At 41.7% G+C, this 18,295-nt stretch overlaps 1 protein-coding gene across 10 annotated transcripts in view; it reads right to left on the bottom strand.

Moving 5' to 3' along the window:
* LOC114606126 (transducin-like enhancer protein 4) overlaps positions 1-18,295 on the bottom strand; it is a 132,689-nt gene that overhangs the window by 61,026 nt on the left and 53,368 nt on the right. For 6 of the 10 annotated variants that reach the window (XM_028747911.2, XM_028747912.2, XM_028747913.2 and 3 more), the window contains one exon: positions 8,385-8,459. The exons of the other annotated variants lie outside the window; for them this stretch is intronic. In XM_028747911.2, coding sequence (XP_028603744.1) covers positions 8,385-8,459 — 75 coding nt within the window. The remainder of the gene's footprint in view (positions 1-8,384; positions 8,460-18,295) is intronic. 10 annotated transcript variants of the gene reach the window in all.

Raw genomic sequence — 18,295 nt, 5'->3', positions numbered from 1 at the left:
CAGCAAAACACGCCCCAATATGAGAAGACCTGGAACTGTCTTGCCTGGGAAAATGGCTGATAACCAGAATTCTTCTGAATTAGCATCACTATGTGCAGAGCCTATTCAGAAGTCTTATTCCCAGTAATTTTGGCAAGACTGAAGCAGGGGATGAAGGGGGGAAACCCTTCATGACAAGTACTATGATCCACCAAGAATTCATTAAGCCTATTTAGGCAGTGTACTAAGCTACTGCACCAAGTGAAATTTTCATACTTTAATTTAAAATCTCCAAATAGGACAGTATAATATCCAACTGCAGACGCTTTGAGCCATGCCACTGCACCTGTTTCACACTGTGATTAAATAAGATATGGCATATTTCAGCGTTTCCTAAAACATGAAACAAAAGACAACATGAAACAGACACACCATTATGTCAGCCCCTCTTCTGCCTTCCCGCCATAGCAATCTGTATACAGTATACAGCAGGTGGCCAATTTGTTTTACAGCCTTTAAGCTCCAAGCACAGCTTAATATAGGCAGAGCCTTTGATCAAACAATAAAAAGCCAGAAAAATAAGTGATTGCTGCACAGAGGTCACAGTCTATTACTAATTTATACAACACCCTCCCCGGCTCTCAGAGGTTGGCAGCTCTGAACACGCACACATTCGGTGGGAATGACTTTACTAAACAAACTGAAATTGTAACCATCCATAATTTACAGAGAAAATGCGACTTTCCCCTCCCTGAGCATTAAATCAAAACGTTCAGAATCAACGGGGACAGTCAAATCCTCTTCCCTGTGTAGATTCAGGAGGAGGCACTCTTAGCTGGCATAAATCAAGGTACTCAGTGGAGCTGCGCCAAATTATGCCATCCCAAAGCCTAGCCCTTATTTCTTAACCTTTGTTTCAGATCAAAGACCCAAAGAGTAAACTCATTTGAAAGGCAAAAAGCAGCCCCTTCACCCAGTCAGAAATTCCTCCTTGCGTTCAGCACCAGTGCAAAAATGCATTAGCATTTAGCAGCATGAGCCATGGACCAGTGGCGCCACGGGGATAATAGCATGCACCGATGCTAAGTTTTTATTAGAACTTGTATGCACTTATCTGTACCACATGGCTATCCAGAGATTTCCACTTCCCTCTCAAACCCCAAATATCTCAGAAAACATAGAAAAGAGGTGGCACGTTAAGTACTAATCAAAAGAATAAACATTATATTCCAAAAAGCTTTAACCAATGTGCTGCCCACTCTTTAAAAATAATAAAGAAAAATACTGGAAAATGAGGAACGCAGAGACATTTCAATCTCAAACACAGAATGGATTGTTTTTACATCAAGAGCATTAATGAGAAAAAATTTAAATCTACTAATTATATGCAATCTAAAAGGTTTATTATTCAAAAGCTTGCCATTCACTTTTAACACATTTTTAATTTTCCAAAGCAATTAATATAATTTTATTAATAATAAAAAATGCTTAAAGGTTAAACCAGACTGTTTTAAAAATTATACACATATATGTATACTATTTATATATGTATGAGAGAAACAGTACAGGCAAAATCATTTAAATCATTTCCTTAGTAATACAAGTAATATTTAAATAGATTTAATAGTACTGCTCCAAACCAGTGAATTATGAGTTTAAAACCTATTAAAATGTAATGTTTTTTTTCCCTGAGCTGAGGGGAGAGAGATTTAAATCCACTGAATTTTAATATTTCAGCTTGAGCTGCAGGAGGTAGAGAAAGTCCAAATGAACTATTCCATCAGCACCATTCAAGCATGAACATTTTAATCAGTTTTACTTCCTTGGAGTTCTCTAACACAGTTTACGCTGTCATTCTGAAAGCACTTAACACAGAGAGTGTGAAAAACCACCAAGGCTTGTTATTGCCTTCACAATTGATAGCAAATAATTTTGCAGGCTTCCTATCATTAAAGTGTCACTGCTAAAAATTGAGGTTCAGCACTTCTTGTGCTAAATTGTATTTTTTGGAACATCGCTGCATACCTGCTTCTTACATTTTTGCTACATTTCCCTCTGTGATAAACAAGCACAAGTGCACGGCTCCACTTGTATGCAACATAAATAGGGGTATGTGGCAACGGTGTGCAGTATGCACACACATAAATGTATGTGTGTATGTATATGAGGATACACAAACACATTTAAAGACAAATGATCACTACCTCCAGAACTGAGGGAAGGGGAGCACTGAACAGTCAACAATTTACTACCAAGTTACTACTCCCCTTTTAAAAAGTGTGTCAAGTGGATTTCTGCTAGCCCTGCCCGCCCCCCAAAGCGTTCTGTCTACATAATAAGTAAAAATGAAATCCTTATGTTAAAACGGAAATTATTTATTACAAAATTTTGTTTGTACCTTTGATTGCTGACATCACAATCTATTCTACATGTCTTGATGGAGCCAACATCAGATTTATTTCCTGCTTTACATACATTTCAGCATAAGACTGTAATTAATGGTCAGCCGCTGTCGCTCACATGCAGCAAATTAAACCTTGTATGTTAAACCTCTATCCATCTGCCATGCATGCTTTTGCTGAGATTCCTGCATTGCAGTGGGTTGGACTAGATGACCGTTGGGACCCTTCCAATTCTATGATTCTAAGTAAGCTACAGCCATTCAGTTTCAGCTGTGGTCACCTATACTAACTGCTTATCACAGTGGCTGTGATCCAGAGAGATATTTTATTTTGCAACACTTTCCCGCTTTCAGCAACAGATCCCAATGTCCTCTCACAAACTGCTTTTGAAACACCCCAACATCAAAAGCAGTTTACAATGTGAAACAGGCAGCTGATGGACAGCTGACATTTTTGAAATACAGTTTGGTAGTTCTTTGATCCAGGTCAATGTGTACAAATAGTTTTTAAATTGTTTCCCTCTTACTTCCACACTTGCTTCCATATTCTTCTCTGTCCATCTCTATTACTCTAAATCAGGGGTCAGCAAACTTTTTCCGCACGGGGCCGGTCCACTGTCCCTCAGACCTTGTGGAGGGCCAGACTATATACAGTGGTACCTCTGGATATGAACGGGATCCGTTCTGGATCCCCGTTCGCATCCTGAAGCGAATGCAACCTGTGCCTGTGCGTGGCGCGATTTGCTGCTTCCTCGCATGCACGTGACATCATTCTGACTGACTGCGCATGCACAAGCAGCGAAACCCGGAAGTAACGTGTTCTGTTACTTCCAAGTCACCGCGGAGCGCAACCTGAAAGTGCTCAACCTGAAGCACATCTAACCCAAGGTATGACTATCTAGCTAGCTAGCTAGCTAGCTAGCTAGCTAGCTAGCTAGCTAGCTATCATCTATCTATCTATCTATCTATCTATCTATCTATCTATCTATCTATATCTATCTATCTATCATCTATCTATCATCTGATTCCTATGCACACTGGAAGGGGGGCAAGTAGTGCTCCTCCCCAGCCCCAGCTGCCTCATTCGCCGAAGGGCTGGCGGTGGTGGCGCAAAACAGGCTCCCTCCTGCCTAGAGAAAGAGCGAGTTCGTCCGCTCTGCTCTCTGGCCCACAGGAGCACCAGGGCGGCAACGGGAGGAAGAGGCTGAGTGGCGGCAGCTCTGCCAATCCAACGCCACACCTAGTTTACCCCAGCGCGGAACGGGGACGTCTCTGCCAATCAAACGCCACTGATTGGCGTTTGTTTGGCAGAGCTGCCACCGCTTGGCCTCTTCTTCCCTTTGCCATCGCTGGCGGGTTCCAGCTTCACGGCGCGGGCCAGATTTAGGACCAGGTGGGCCTGATCCGGCCCGGGAGCTGTAGTTTGCTGACCCCTACTCTAAATCCCTTTCTTCACCTATCCGTCTCTCATTCTAATGATACATTAATTAGAGTTTACATCGTGTTTTTTTAAGATGCCTCCTTGAGAGCGGGTACAGCAAACAACTTCTTCTCGTTTCTATTCCCAGTTTATATTATTATAATCACCATTAAGGTCAGTACTATCAATACTACTGATGATGACAGATACCAACCTTTTATCTCACCTTTTCATTTTCTTCAACAACTTCCCTCTGGTCCTTTGCCCTCAGAGAAGACAGACCCCTTCCTTCTCTCCCCCTGCCAAACTTCTCTGCCTCCTGTCTACCTTTACTCAGGAGTTGGTGGCCCTGGCTCTGATCCACTGAAGAAGCCCCAGCCCCAGGCTGGAGAAGCAGGGCACAAACAGAAGGAGAAGGGGATCTCGGGATACTCAAGGTAGACTCTAACCCATTTTATGTAAAAGTATACCAGAAAAAAGGAAAGAGTCCTAGACCAATGGCATTTAGCTGCACAGAGAACTCCAGCCAAAACATTTCAGTGAAGGGCAGTATTTCTGGAGGGGGCATTAAATGTTTCTATATGTGTAGCTTGGAATGAAAACTCTGGAATGTGAACAGTGACCAAGTAGTTTCATCTCAAATGGGTTCTGTTATAATTATAATAGTGAAGTTTCCCCCAGAAATCCTTCTCCCCACCCCCTTTCATTTCCCCTGAAAAACAAATTTTAAGAAGGATGGCTAATATTTAACTTGTGACAATCTGTCAGTAATTTTCAATGGAACATGACCTGTGAAAGAAGTCATTATAAGTGTTTCATTCCATTAAACACAACTAGTTTACTGTCAAGAGAACAACCCGTCTCTCCGTGTTTCAAGTTCACTTCAGCATTCCACATTTAAATGGCACGGATCAGTGGTTTGGTTCATTTACCAATGAAGGAAGAATATTGCAAAGTTAACAAGGTGTTTCATTAGGTTTCACAAAATCCTAGCATCAAGGTATGAAGGATCTACAACGTACTACAAATACATGCTCACAAAATACTGAACTACACCACAGAATTCCTTTAGATCAATCCCTGATGACCCCATATATCTCCCATGTATATTTTATTCTACAAAGAACTGCACTTTCTTTCCTAACATTTCTATGTACGTATGTGTATCATCCTATTGAGATATACTCAAGATAGCGCACCTCTTGAGGAACCCCAAAATATGGATATTAATGAAGCACTATTATTTTGTATGCAGAGATTTATTTTTTTAAAAAAAGTGATGAAAATGACTGAGGGTGGGCACATGGGAGAAGAACGAGTTTCCCCGCAACCCTGTGAATGTCCAAATTCAGTTAAAACAGCCACCTAGCGAGGACAAACTCTCCTACCTGCTCAGTGAAATTAAATGCCTTTTGCAAGACAATGTTATTCTCATATTTCTTCATTTAAATACTTATAACCATGTAGGGTATCTAAATTAGTTTGAAAGGCTGTAGCTCCAGCTGGTAAGCAAGCAGGCAGGGGGAGGGAAGAATTCATTTGGTGCAGTTTGAAGTTCACAGTAAAATTAAAGGGAAGATTTTCACTGAAACGCCACACAACAGTTAAAAAATGAAATAAAACAAAAACTACCCACACTGGACTACAAGATGCATGTCCATCAACTAAAACAATGTTGAGTGGTTTTTAAAAAATGTCTAACAATCCGAGTAAAGCAAGGCTCACACTCTCATAACTTTACATAAAAAGCACTTACATTTTAAAAAAAATCAGACCTTTTGCAATTTGTTTTATTCAAAGAATATTTAGATAGCAGTAGTTTTATTAGGTAATGAAAACTAATTGGGAAATTATTCATCTTCTAGTCTCCCCACTGGAGCGTAAAAGACATATAACAAATGTTATTCATGATTCGACACAACCTACTCTGTCTGATTCATCTCCTCCTTTCTAAGGGGCACTTCAGAGGAAATAAAGGTTACTCTTTCCCATTTATATTTTTTAATTGACTGCTGGTATTTTCTTGTGGTCAGAGGGATAGGAAAGAACACTCAAAATAGCCTATTAAGAAAAACAAGCTACAATCAGACCACGCTCTACACTCCTGTCAGCCAGGATGAGAGTGCCCCTACTTCCTTGTTAAAAGATAGAAGCATAAATGAAGGAATATCTTCACTACAGATTGATTATTCCGCAACCCTTATCCACATCTTCACTCAGCAATTTGAATTTTAATGAAAGTAAATGGAATAATTAGCATTTCAAAGCGTGTTTGATACAGTGCATTTTTTAAAGGGAGACTTTTATGTATATTCTATACACAAAAGGGAAAAAAAGCATTTGCGAGTGGGCAGAGAAAGGAGAGGCACACGGGTAAGGTCTTCATTAGAATAACTTAAACAATTGCTTGAACTAACTGAATAATTACAGATGTGAATCATGGGGCTATTAGTGATTTTTCCTCACCTTTATTTTATATGGTACTTCTGAATAACCAACTGTTTTATCAGTCTTTAGAAGTGAATCATAAAAAGTTTTCTCCTCCTCCTCCTTTGTTTAAAGGGAGCCCATTAAATGTTGTTACTGTGTGCCCAATGTTTGAAATTCAGGAGGCAGCATTTAACATTTCATATTAAATTTACTGGGACAAAATCTTGTCCCAGTTAATGCCAATGAGGAGCCCACCAGTTCTCAAGAAAATAAAAAGCCAACTGAAATGTAGTGATAGATGGCCACTACGAGTCATATTACCCAATCCCTTATTCCTAGATAATTCTGCAAAAAAACCCAACAACCCACCTTTGCCTTGGAATATGACTTATGGCTTTCCATAAAACTATGTTATGTATTTGGGATGGCAGAGACTTGGAATTAGCTACAAACAAAGGCACCAGGGCAAGTGGAAAGCGATTCCATATGAGCAGATTTTGCTTCTTGTGCCACACTGAATTTGATCTAAAATATCAACCTCGAGCTCTTTGGAGTTCTGTGTGGACACAGAACCCCGTGTGTGGCACTTTGAGTCCGTGCTACAAAATACAATTATCTCGGGTCAAAACAACCCGAATGATATTTGCAAAGAGGCCCCAAAGGAATGCTGGAATTGTTAAGAGGAATAAAGGCAACATGAGAAAACAAGGTGCTCTACCCTGGTATAATGGCTGACCAGCCAAAGTAGCCCTTTTAGTTGTATTAACTAAAATAGGGCACATGGGGGGGGGGGGCTTTGTTTCCAGGATTCAATCGCACCATTTCTTCTAGAGGTGTTTTAAAAAGAGGTGCACAAAACAACAAGGAAAAAAAAGTCAAAGGGTGTACTCTATGCAAAGTCAAGACACAATCAGTGTGCAGTTTACTGATCATATTTGGATAGCTTTGAAATGCATCTTGAGGTTTGCACAGATGTTCCTTTTGCTTCCTTCTTCATTCACAGAAGGCACTCTCCACCCTAAGCAATGAGAGGTGCATTCAGAAAACAATCAGATCTGATGGTCAATTTTGAAAATACCTATTACCTGTGGCTGATGGCTTCTTGTTGTTTTCATATATTTTGTTTAATGTTTAATGAATGTTTACTAATATTTTAGATATTAATTTTTAATTTGTAAATGATGTGACTTAAAAACACACACAACCTTTCCCCCCTATTTCTTTACAACCACCTTGAGAACACTGGCTTGAGAGGTGGGTTGCAATTTCGAAAAATAAGTAAAACCAAATGCATGCTTTGCAGGAGCACATGAGATAAAAACTACAGTCGTACCTTGGATCCCGAATGCCTTGCGAGTCAAACGTTTTGGCTCCTGAATGCCGCAAACCCAGAAGTGAGTGTTCCGGTTTGCAAACGTTCTTTGGAACCCAAACGTCCAACGTGGCTTCCAATTGGCTGCAGGAGCTTCCTGCAGCCAATCAGAAGCCGTGCCTTGGTTTCCTAATGTTTTGGAAGTCGAACGAACTTCTAGGACAGATTCTGTACGACTTCCGAGGTACCACTGCACTGCAAATCCTACACCTTCTGCATTATCCTACTTGTTCTTCTACAATGGCAGCTTCCACATCCTCAAAAGAAGTACATTTCAGATTGTGGAACTTGCTACAGCAGATGTCTCAGTTCACACATTACATCTTGATGCCCGTAGATACTTCCAGTGAGTAAATGAGGGGCTGAAAGATCTTAAAATATAAGGCTGGCAAAGCGCTTCACCAGATAGGAGCGTCTTCTGTCAATTTGGTTGTCAGTCTTTTGAGCTTCTGCACATTTAAAAAGAAATGAGTTGGAAAAATGAAAATGAGAAATAGCTGCATGGTCAGTAGAATTCTTTTGTTTACCAGCTGGCTTGTTACGAAGTTTCAAAAGCACAGCGTATATGTATATATTGTTAGGTGGGCTGCAACAAAGGGACAGCTTGACCAATTTGTAGAAGCACAGATTAACCAGTGCTTGGATCCACTGCTGTCCAATTTATTTCTGACCAGCTGAGAGAACTAAACTTCACAACAAAAAGCAGAGTTTGGAGGAAAAAAGAAAGAAAGTGAACTAATTTTAAAAAAGACTATGAAAGCTAAAATGGAAAGACGACATACCCCAATGATTGCGTTCAGTTCTGCCATGGTCACTTGTTTGGCACGTTCCACAGCCTGCACCACTTGTTGCTGGTGCTATAAATGAAGATCAGAAACAGAATAAAATTATTTGCTTTCTAGTGAATTAAGCACAGAATTTCCTTCTCTCCTTTAAAAATAAGCTTTAAAAAAAACCCTCTTTTAGATTGCATGCAGGCCTGAAATAATATGTGCCTTACAGAGCAAGAATTCTGGGTGGATTTGTAAGATAGCTCGAGGTGAGGGTTTATTTCATCCAGACCAAGTAATTAACTGGAATTCAGCTTTCATCTCTCTGCCCAGAGAGAACTCTCTGCTCCAAATGGGCAACAGCAGCATACCAATCTATGACTTAAGAGGACAGTGCTGTCCTCAACTGCAAGAATCATTCTCTAGGAATAAGACAGCAAAACGTAGTGAACAAAGTGATGCATTTGAAAAACAAGGCACCCACCCACTAGCCATGCTATTTCCTTGTCAGAAAAGCAAACGTTAGTTCTAATTCTCTCTGACTTGTGCACTTGACTGCTTACTTTGATATAAATATATCCCTTAACTTGCTTCAGCTTTAAATTTATTTATTCCAATAAAGGGGTTAATCCAGACTTGAAGCAATTAAATGAGAGAGAGAGAGGATAGGGAAAGAGAGGAGGAGAGCAAGAGAGTAAGCTGAAACACCCTGGCCTTTCATCTGTATGTAAACAAGGCAAAGACAAGCTTGCTAATGTAGGATTACAAGTCTGGAGACAGAAGACACAGGCGTTGGCACATTTTAAAGAAGCTTTGCTATAGGGAAAAATACATGTTGAATCTTTGTTCATATTTCAATCAAAATGTGAAAGCCTTTGGCTGTTTCGATCACCAGAGCCATGATTAAGGCTAAGGCTGAGATTCTAAACATGCTTACACTAGGAGAAAAAGCCATCATGAAACTCCCAGATAAATGTCTGAGGCTTGAACTGAGGTGGGCTGGCTTACCTGTGCTATATCACCACACGGCTTTAACTATCATGACTCCCCTGAGCCTCCAAGAAGTAAAAAATGGGTAGTTTGGGGTGAGGGTGCTGAAATGTTTTTGGTTTTTTTTAAAGATATCTCTGGCCCCTCCCAAAGAACCATAATTCTCAGCAGCCCTTGGCTTAGAGCCATGGTAGTTTCAATGCAATTTGTTTCATAAAGATCAGGTAGACTGAACATATTGTTAAAGTCTCAATGCTGTTCAGCTCAGCAGGTGTGAAATTTGCTGGCCCTCTAGAAAAGCAGAGTGGTGCACAAAATGGAATCAAAAATGTTCTAGACTGGAGCCACAACGTTTTTCCGTTTGAGGAAATGACATTCCAATAAGTAAGATGGAGCTCTAAGGAAAGACAGGATACTCTAACTGTAGGAACACTGGGCAATGAATTGCCAAATAGACTGTGGGTGAACTGATGCAAGAATCAAGATTTTCCTTACTCTAGACCAGAGGTTTTCAACCTTCTTGAGTCCACGGCTCCCTTGACCAACTACATTCTTTCTGTGGCTCCCCTGTGGGGAAACGCACTCCCGAGTCTCAGGAGCTCAGTTATGTCATCCCTTCCCTGCCAAGCTCTGGAGGAACCTCTGGAGACAGAGACGTGGGAGGACATCAGAGGAGGGAGGGAAGGAAGGAAGGAAGGAATGAAGGAAGGAAGGAAGGAAGGAAGGAAGGAAGGAAGGAGGGAGGGATGGAGGCTGGTGCTGCCCGTGGCATCCCTGACCACCATTCAAGGCACCCCAGCTGAAAACCACAGCTCTAGACGTAATGATGGAGGACACCAGCATCATACTACCACCACCAAAGAAGTATAAACATACTCAAAACTCCCACGCACAGGGCTGTCCTGTTGCTTCTGTGCACAGAGAGAATTCTTACTAGGTTTGCTGAGCATTCAGCTGCTTTAAAAGAAAAGGGGAAACCAACCACAACATGAAGAGCTTTGTGCAATGAGTGCAAAACAGGAAAACAGAGGGCTGCAAAAATCCAAATCAGCAGTAGTTTTAAAGCTGGACCTGGTGACTGGCACCAGGTTTGCTGGCAATGCTTCTTGTGTGCTGCTGTTTGCAGGTGCTATGAGAAAAAACTGCTCCTTTTCCCTTATGGGGTACCCAAGAGCCCATATAGAGTCCTTTTGTAGGTTGTAGGAGAAAATAACAGAGACCAACCAGAGAATATTGAGAAGCAAAGCAGCTAGTAAGCCCGATCTTTATTAAAGCTGTGGCAAAAGGGTGCTCCCCCTCACACACAGGAGGGGGGGAGGGACCTAGAACAAAGGTGTGCCCACCCTTATATAGACATTTTAAATTGCCCACCCTCAAACTCCAGACCACCCCCAGAAACATCATGCATACATCACAAAAGGGGTGTAGCCCATGACCACCCCCCAGATACATCACACCTACATCACAGAAAAGGCGGTCTACAACAGAAATCTGAGTGCGTTGTTTATCTCCTGTCCGCCATTTACCTGAATGCATTATCTGGGTTTTGGCCACTCTTTTGTTATTATAACTATTTAATTCCTGAATCCAGGTCACAGGCTCACCCTATTCACACCTTAAATGTGCCGTTAAGGCAGGATTTGTGAGCACAAAGACAATGGGGAGCCTTCCCATTTCCTTAGACCTTGCAGCGAAATATTTGAAGTCATTTTCGGAGAGAGAAAATGGTTTCAGGACTTTTCTGTGGGTTTCAGACATGTGGTTTACATATCTGCATGTGTTTGGTACATTTATGAACATCTATTTTATATATACAAGACCTTAAACTTCTTCTAACACAGGACTTGGCTATTGCCTCCCCTTGTTCTCTGTTTTGTTCCTTTCCCGCCCCCGCCCCCCGACTCTCGCAGCCACTTGGCTTACTCTATTCCCTAAGGTGAAGGTGGATTAGCAGGAGAAGCAGAGGGGCTGGTCACTGTTTCCTCCCTTCCCTCCTCAAGTCACTCATAAACCAGCTGAGTCCCGTGAACGGCAGCTGCTAAGTTTGGCTCCAACAACTTGATGATGATGATCCAAGTGGTGACCTAGGGCATCTAAGAATATGGTGGTGCCTCAAAAGGAGAATGCTGGTGGGCTGGGAATGGTCAAAATTAACCCTCCTCCTCTTCTTTTGTTCTTCCATCTTTAGCCTTCCTTCATTTCATAATTTATTCCTGCTCCCTTCCTTTCTCATCAGTTCGCCTCTTCACATTCCCCATCCCTTTCTAATCCTGGAATCCTTCTTTTCCCCTCTGCCATTTTCTTCTTCGTCCTTTTCTTTCTTCACAACTATTAGAATTCTTCCCCACGTCCTTCTTAGACCCTGATCATTCCCCACCCCAATCCTCTTCCCCACTCAACTACTTTCCCCCCAGGTATGCAGTGGGGCCTTAATTTCTTTCTTCACTGAGTTTCATCTTTTCCAACTTTGCCTTTTTACCTGAATGAAGTATAATGGAACCAACTGCTGGCACCCAAGATCACAAAGGCTGTATGTAGAGCATCTAAACCAACTTCTGGGGAAGGTAGACCAGGATTACCGGGCCTGATTACCAATGCCTGATCTTACTCACATTCACCAGGGGACCAAGGGTTTCACAGAGGATAATGAATGAACCCCGCCTTCTCCCCAGTCCAAAATGTTGGTTAAACCTGGGATTGGCTTTGACTTTTCACTTTCCTCCCTGCTCCCAACTCCATGCTCTGAGCTGCAAACGAAGGGCACTCAGAAAGCTGCCTAAAGTCATTGGCACCATCTAACTCACTACTGCCTACCGTGGTGGCGGCAGCTCTCCAGGGTGATCTATGTGTGTGCTCATGCGCGCCTTCAGCTATTTGAGTGCATGCCCTGTGCGTACTTAATTGGCACAATAGAATCAACAAAACAGAAGGAGGCGACAAACACAACAGGGATCACTTGCCGGGATGAACATGAAAGACCAAAGTTGCTCCTCAAGTACAGATTCAAATACATGTGGTTGTGGACTTTTCCAGTCTAATTTGAAGTGGTGGTGGTGGAAATGGATTAACAGCTAAGTAATTATCAAATGTGGACAAGCCGGAGGGGGTGGGGAGGGAATAGAATCAAAGTGTAGAAGAGCAGGGGGAAAAATCAACAGGATACTGTTATCCCTGGATACAAAATCTGTGGGTCATATTGAAGTACCGCTATGTCAAAGGAAGCACACAGTCCCAGCTCTTGCAGGAAACAAGTTTATTCACAGAATCACTACGGGTAGAAGTTCAAGCCCAAAAAAGCAATACAGTATTAGGGACATATTATGCTACCTGACCAAAATTCTGATGGTGATCTGCGAGGAGGCATCAGGAAGGTGGAAGAAGGTAGAAGCTATAATAATGAATGCCATAAATATATGGAGGTAAAATGTAATTTCGGGCCTTACAGAACTAGACAAATTTCCCTGATGTAGTTATTTATAAGTCTACAAGGAAAGAGGCGACTGTTGATTTAATCACCAGTGGTGCCAAGGAACTGATTCAAGACAAACAATGTTGAGCTACTTAGAAACTGTGACCATAACATTGAAAATGAAATATGTTTAAGTGGGAAATTACTCCAACCCCTCCCCCCACAAAAAATAAACCCCAAATATGATTTTCCAGGATCACATTTTGCAAAAGAGTGAAAAGGGAAGTTGAAGAATGAAGCTAGAGGGTTAAATACCTTCAACAAGCATGAAGCCTAATTTTCAAAACATACACATACATTTGTAATAGAGGCTTAAATACAGTGTCTATCACAGACTGTATGTGAGTCAAGGAGGCTACAAAATGCAAGACATATAACTTTAAGAAATGGAAGTTTTGTCCCTAAGAACAAAGAGCATAAACACGGATAAATCAAACCCAAATTCACCAGAAGGAAAGACAGGAAGTCTGAAAAGCAAAATAATTAATAAGAAGGTGTCTGTCCAAGGAACACCAAAACAGACAAAGAGGCTGAAAGAAGTATTTGCATCAATCTCTGCTTGGAAGATCTTGTTGAGAAAGCAACTTGCTGCAGGTGGTTTCTTTCTAGCAGTTTGCAGCTGACAAATAAAGGCCACAACCGATGAAGTTTGGATTTGATCAGCTTAAAAGTTGCTAATATGGAAGTCCGCAGACAAACCCGATGCCTTCCAGTTGTTGCTAGACTGCAACTCCCATCAGCCCTGACCACTGGCGGTCTGGAGGTCACCAGGCAAGGAAGGTTCTTGATTGAACACAAACCAGAAGGATTGAACACAAACCAGAAGGATGCCACCACTTCATCAAAGGTGCCTCCTGTGAAGGCCCTCAGATGCTTTCGATTCCTTGTTGTAAGTGCTATAGCAGGATTACACATGAATGAGCTCAAGAGAATACATTTTTAAAACTTCCTTCTTAATAAAATCTCTCTCACACACACGACTAAAGTTTCTGAAGCCAGCTAATACCTTTAAATGCAGACTAACATAAGAGTATGGCAATTCACTCCATCATTCAGAATGAAGTACAAAGTGAAGGGATTCTGTCTGGTTCTACAAAAAGTATTTTTTTTTGGGGGGGGGGTGACAATATATTAGTCTAATATGATCATGCTTATCAGTAATCAGTGCATCAGACAATAGGAAGCTCCATGTGACGCCATTATCAACACCATCCAAATTGTTTTTTGCTAATGTAGGTCAGGCCTATTTTATTTCCCAACATCTGAGAAGAGCCGCGAAGCCTTTAAAAATCCTCTTTTCAAATAATTTCCATTTGCTATTCTGCCCAGAAAGCATAAGAAAGGAATGGAGTGCTTCAATATTAAACATTTACTCCAAGGCATTAATACATGTTTCTGTGCACACTCCTTCCTAGTAAAAAAAAAGAGAGAGAGAAAGGGGGGGGGGGGCATCCAGATATTCTTTTGCTGTTAAATGTATCTTTATTTCACTTAATCCTCTTTAGGATGGGCACAGAATCTGAATTTGCAAATGCTCTGGAGATAACATTTACTTTTAAAAGATTTAGAAAAGTAGGTTTAACCAAAAAAAAATAAAGTCAGTGCCACCCCACAGAGCACTAGCAGAGCATTAAAAACTCTCTTAGTAGTACACACTAACTGAAAAGAGATTTAAGAACTGGAGGATTTTCTTTATATTGATGGGAATTGGGAAGGAGGGGTGGGTGGGAAGAGCAGGTCTTAACTACAGTAAGAGGCTTTTTAGCCATTATAAAGGACCGGACAAAGAAACCAAAGACATTGTATTCAAAACTCTGGGTGGAAGCCAGAGTTTTCTTGAAGCATCTCCTTACTCTACTGCTACATAAAATACCCACAGCTTCTTCCATGGTATAATGTACTATCACAGCACCATTTCCTTGGAGGGAAACACATTCACACACAAACACACACACGTTCAGTGGAGGAAAAACAACTTGCTTTTGAATGTCTCAAGATAAGCAAGTTCTAAATAGATTCAGGCAAATACTACAAGCTCAAGTAATTCAGGTTGGGTAGTAAAAGAGAGAGCAGAGTTAATACTGGTGCAGATGACCGGTGGGGGATAGCGGAGGCAATTTCTGTATGAGTGTGTAGAACAGGCAGCATAAATAAAATTTGTGTAGATATTACTTCCTATAATCCACTTTGTTAACCCAAGTTTACTGGGAATATATTTCATTCTATTGCATTATAGCAGGAGTGGCCAGTGTGGAGTCCAGCTTCCATCAGTCCAGCCAACCTGAACAATGGTAAGAAATAATGGATGTTGTAGTCTAACAACAACTGAAGGGCACCACATTAGTGACATAGGCTTTGGAACAGGGTGGGTTCTGTAACTGGCTATACACCATCTGAAAATCCTAAACTGGAAGAAGGGTGGTATATAGTTGTTTTTAGTGCACATTAGGGTTGCCATATTTCAAAGAGTAGAATTGCTTTTCTTAAAGAAACCCACCCAAATTGTTGAGCTTTTTTAAAGCTTTTGGAGCTGTTTCCACGCCTTTTACCATTGCGTTGCCATACATCCAGGTTTCCCCCGACATTTTGCTGATTCGGCAAAATTCCCCCAATGCCATTTTTACACCCGAAAACCAGAATTTTCATGACGTATGGTAAGCCTAATACACATAAACAGCCCATTGTTCAGATCATTCTTTTGAGAGATATCTAGTATATCTTACTAATGGTTCAGTAAGAAATTGCTGAATCGCCCATTTTCTTTACCATAAAATTGTAGAGTTGGAAGGGATCCAAGGGTCATCTAGTCCAACCCCCTGAAATGCAGGAATCTCGGCTAAAGCATCCATGGCATATAGCCATCCAACCTCTGCTTAAATGCCTTCAAGGAAGGAGAGTCCACAACCTCCAGAGGGAGACTGTTCCAGCGTCAAACAGCTCTTGCAGAAAAACTTTCTGACAGTATGTTTAGTTGAAATCTCCTTTCTTGTAACTTGAAGCCACTGGTTCAGGTCCTACCCTCCAGAGCAGGAGAAAACAAGCTTATTCCCTCTCCGTGTGACAGCCCTTTAGATATTTGAAGATGGCTATCATATTTCCTCCCAGTCTCCGCTTTTCCAGGCTTGTTGTTGTTGTTGTTGTTTAGTCGTTTAGTCGTGTCCGACTCTTCATGACCCCATGGACCAGAGCACGCCAGGCACTCCTGTCTTCCACTGCCTCCCGCAGTTTGGTCAGGCTCATGTTTGTAGCTTCGAGAACACTATCCAACCATCTCATCCTCTGTCATCCCCTTCTCCTTGTGCCCTCCGTCTTTCCCAACATCAGGGTCTTTTCCAGGGAGTCTTCTCTTCTCATGAGGTGGCCAAAGTATTGGAGCCTCAACTTCACGATCTGTCCTTCCAGTGAGCACTCAGGTCTGATTTCCTTAAGAATGGATGCGTTTGATCTTCTTGCAGTCCATGGGACTCTCAAGAGTCTCCTCCAGCACCATAATTCAAAAGCATCAATTCTTCGGCGATCAGCCTTCTTTGTGGTCCAGCTCTCACTTCCATACATCACTACTGGGAAAACCATGGCTTTAACTATACGGACCTTTGTTGGTAAGGTGATGTCTCTACTTTTTAAGATGTTGTCTAGATTTGCCATTGCCTTTCTCCCAAGGAGCAGGCGTCTTTTAATTTCGTGACTGCTGTCACCATCTGCAGTGATCATGGAGCCCAAGAAAATAAAATCTCTCACTGCCTCCATTTCTTCCCCTTCTATTTGCCAGGAGGTGATGGGACCAGTGGCCATGATCTTCGTTTTTTTGATGTTGAGCTTCAGACCATATTTTGTGCTCTCCTCTTTCACCCTCATTAAAAGGTTCTTTAATTCCTCCTCACTTTCTGCCATCAAGGTTGTGTCATCTGCATATCTGAGGTTGTTGATATTTCTTCCGGCGATCTTAATTCCGGCTTGGGATTCATCCAGCCCAGCCTTTCGCATGATGAATTCTGCATATAAGTTAAATAAGCAGGGGGACAATATACAGCCTTGCCGTACTCCTTTCCCAATTTTAAACCAATCAGTTGTTCCATATCCAGTTCTAACTGTAGCTTCTTGTCCCACATAGAGATTTCTCAGGAGACAGATGAGGTGATCAGGCACTCCCATTTCTTTAAGAACTTGCCATAGTTTGCTGTGGTCGACACAGTCAAAGGCTTTTGCATAGTCAATGAAGCAGAAGTAGATGTCTTTCTGGAACTCTCTAGCTTTCTCCATAATCCAGCGCATGTTTGCAATTTGGTCTCTGGTTCCTCTGCCTCTTCTAAATCCAGCTTGCACTTCTGGGAGTTCTCGGTCCACATACTGCTTAAGCCTGCCTTGTAGAATTTTAAGCATAACCTTGCTAGCGTGTGAAATAAGTGCAATTGTGCGGTAGTTTTCCAGGCTAAACATACCCAAATCCTTCACGCCCTCCTAGGGTCTAGTTTCTGACGCTTGATCATCTTGGATGCCCTCCTCTGCACACCTTCCAGCTTGTCAACATCCTTCGTAAATTGTGATGCCCAGAACTGGACCCAGTATTCCATGTGTGGCATGACCAAGGCAGAATAGAGTGGTACTCTTACTTCCCTTTATCTGGACACTATACTTCTGTTGATGCAGCCTAGAATAGCATTAGCTATTTTTTTGCTGCTGCATCCCACTGTTGACTCATGTTAAGCTTGTGGCCCACCAAAACCCCTAGATCCTTTTCACTTGTACTCCTAGTGAGCCAGGTGTCCCTCACCCTATATTTGTACATCTGGTTCTTCCTGCCTAAGTGCAGAACCTTACATTTGTCCCTATTGAAATTCATTTTGTTAGCTTGGCCCCAGTTCTCCAATCTGTTAAGGTCATTTTGAATTCTGATTCTGTCTTCTACAGCATTAGTAACCCCTCCAAGTTTGGTGTCATCCGCAAATTTGATGAGCATCCCTTCAATTCCTTCATCCAAGTCATTTATAAATATGTTGAACAACACTGGGCCCAGGACAGAATCCTGCAGCACCCCACTTGTCACTTTTCCCCAGGATGACGAGGAACCATTAATGAGTACTCTTTGGGTTCTGTCAGTCAACCAGCTACAAAGCCACATAAGTTACCTTGTTCAACCCACATTTTACCAGCTTCCTTGCAAGAATATAATGGAGGACTTTGTCAAAAGCCTTACTGAAATCAAGATACACTATTTCCACAGCATTCCCCTGATCCACCAAGCTTGTACTCCATCAAAAAAGAAAGAAATTAGTGTCATCTGACATAACTTATTTTTTAAAAAACCTATGCTGTCTTAGTAATCACAGCATCCTTTTCTAAGAGCTCACAGACTTACCATTGAATTGTCTGTTCTACGACATATTATATGTGCTGCAAGCTAAACAAGTAGTTTTACCCTATTTGCATCATAGGTCAACTAATTGCAATAACATTACCATTAGGA

This window comes from Podarcis muralis, chromosome 11 (assembly GCF_964188315.1).
Source record: "Podarcis muralis chromosome 11, rPodMur119.hap1.1, whole genome shotgun sequence".
NCBI classification, from domain to species: Eukaryota; Metazoa; Chordata; class Lepidosauria; order Squamata; family Lacertidae; genus Podarcis; species Podarcis muralis.
The sequence above is the reverse complement of the archived record's forward strand: the minus strand, read 5'-3'. Positions and strand labels throughout refer to the sequence as shown.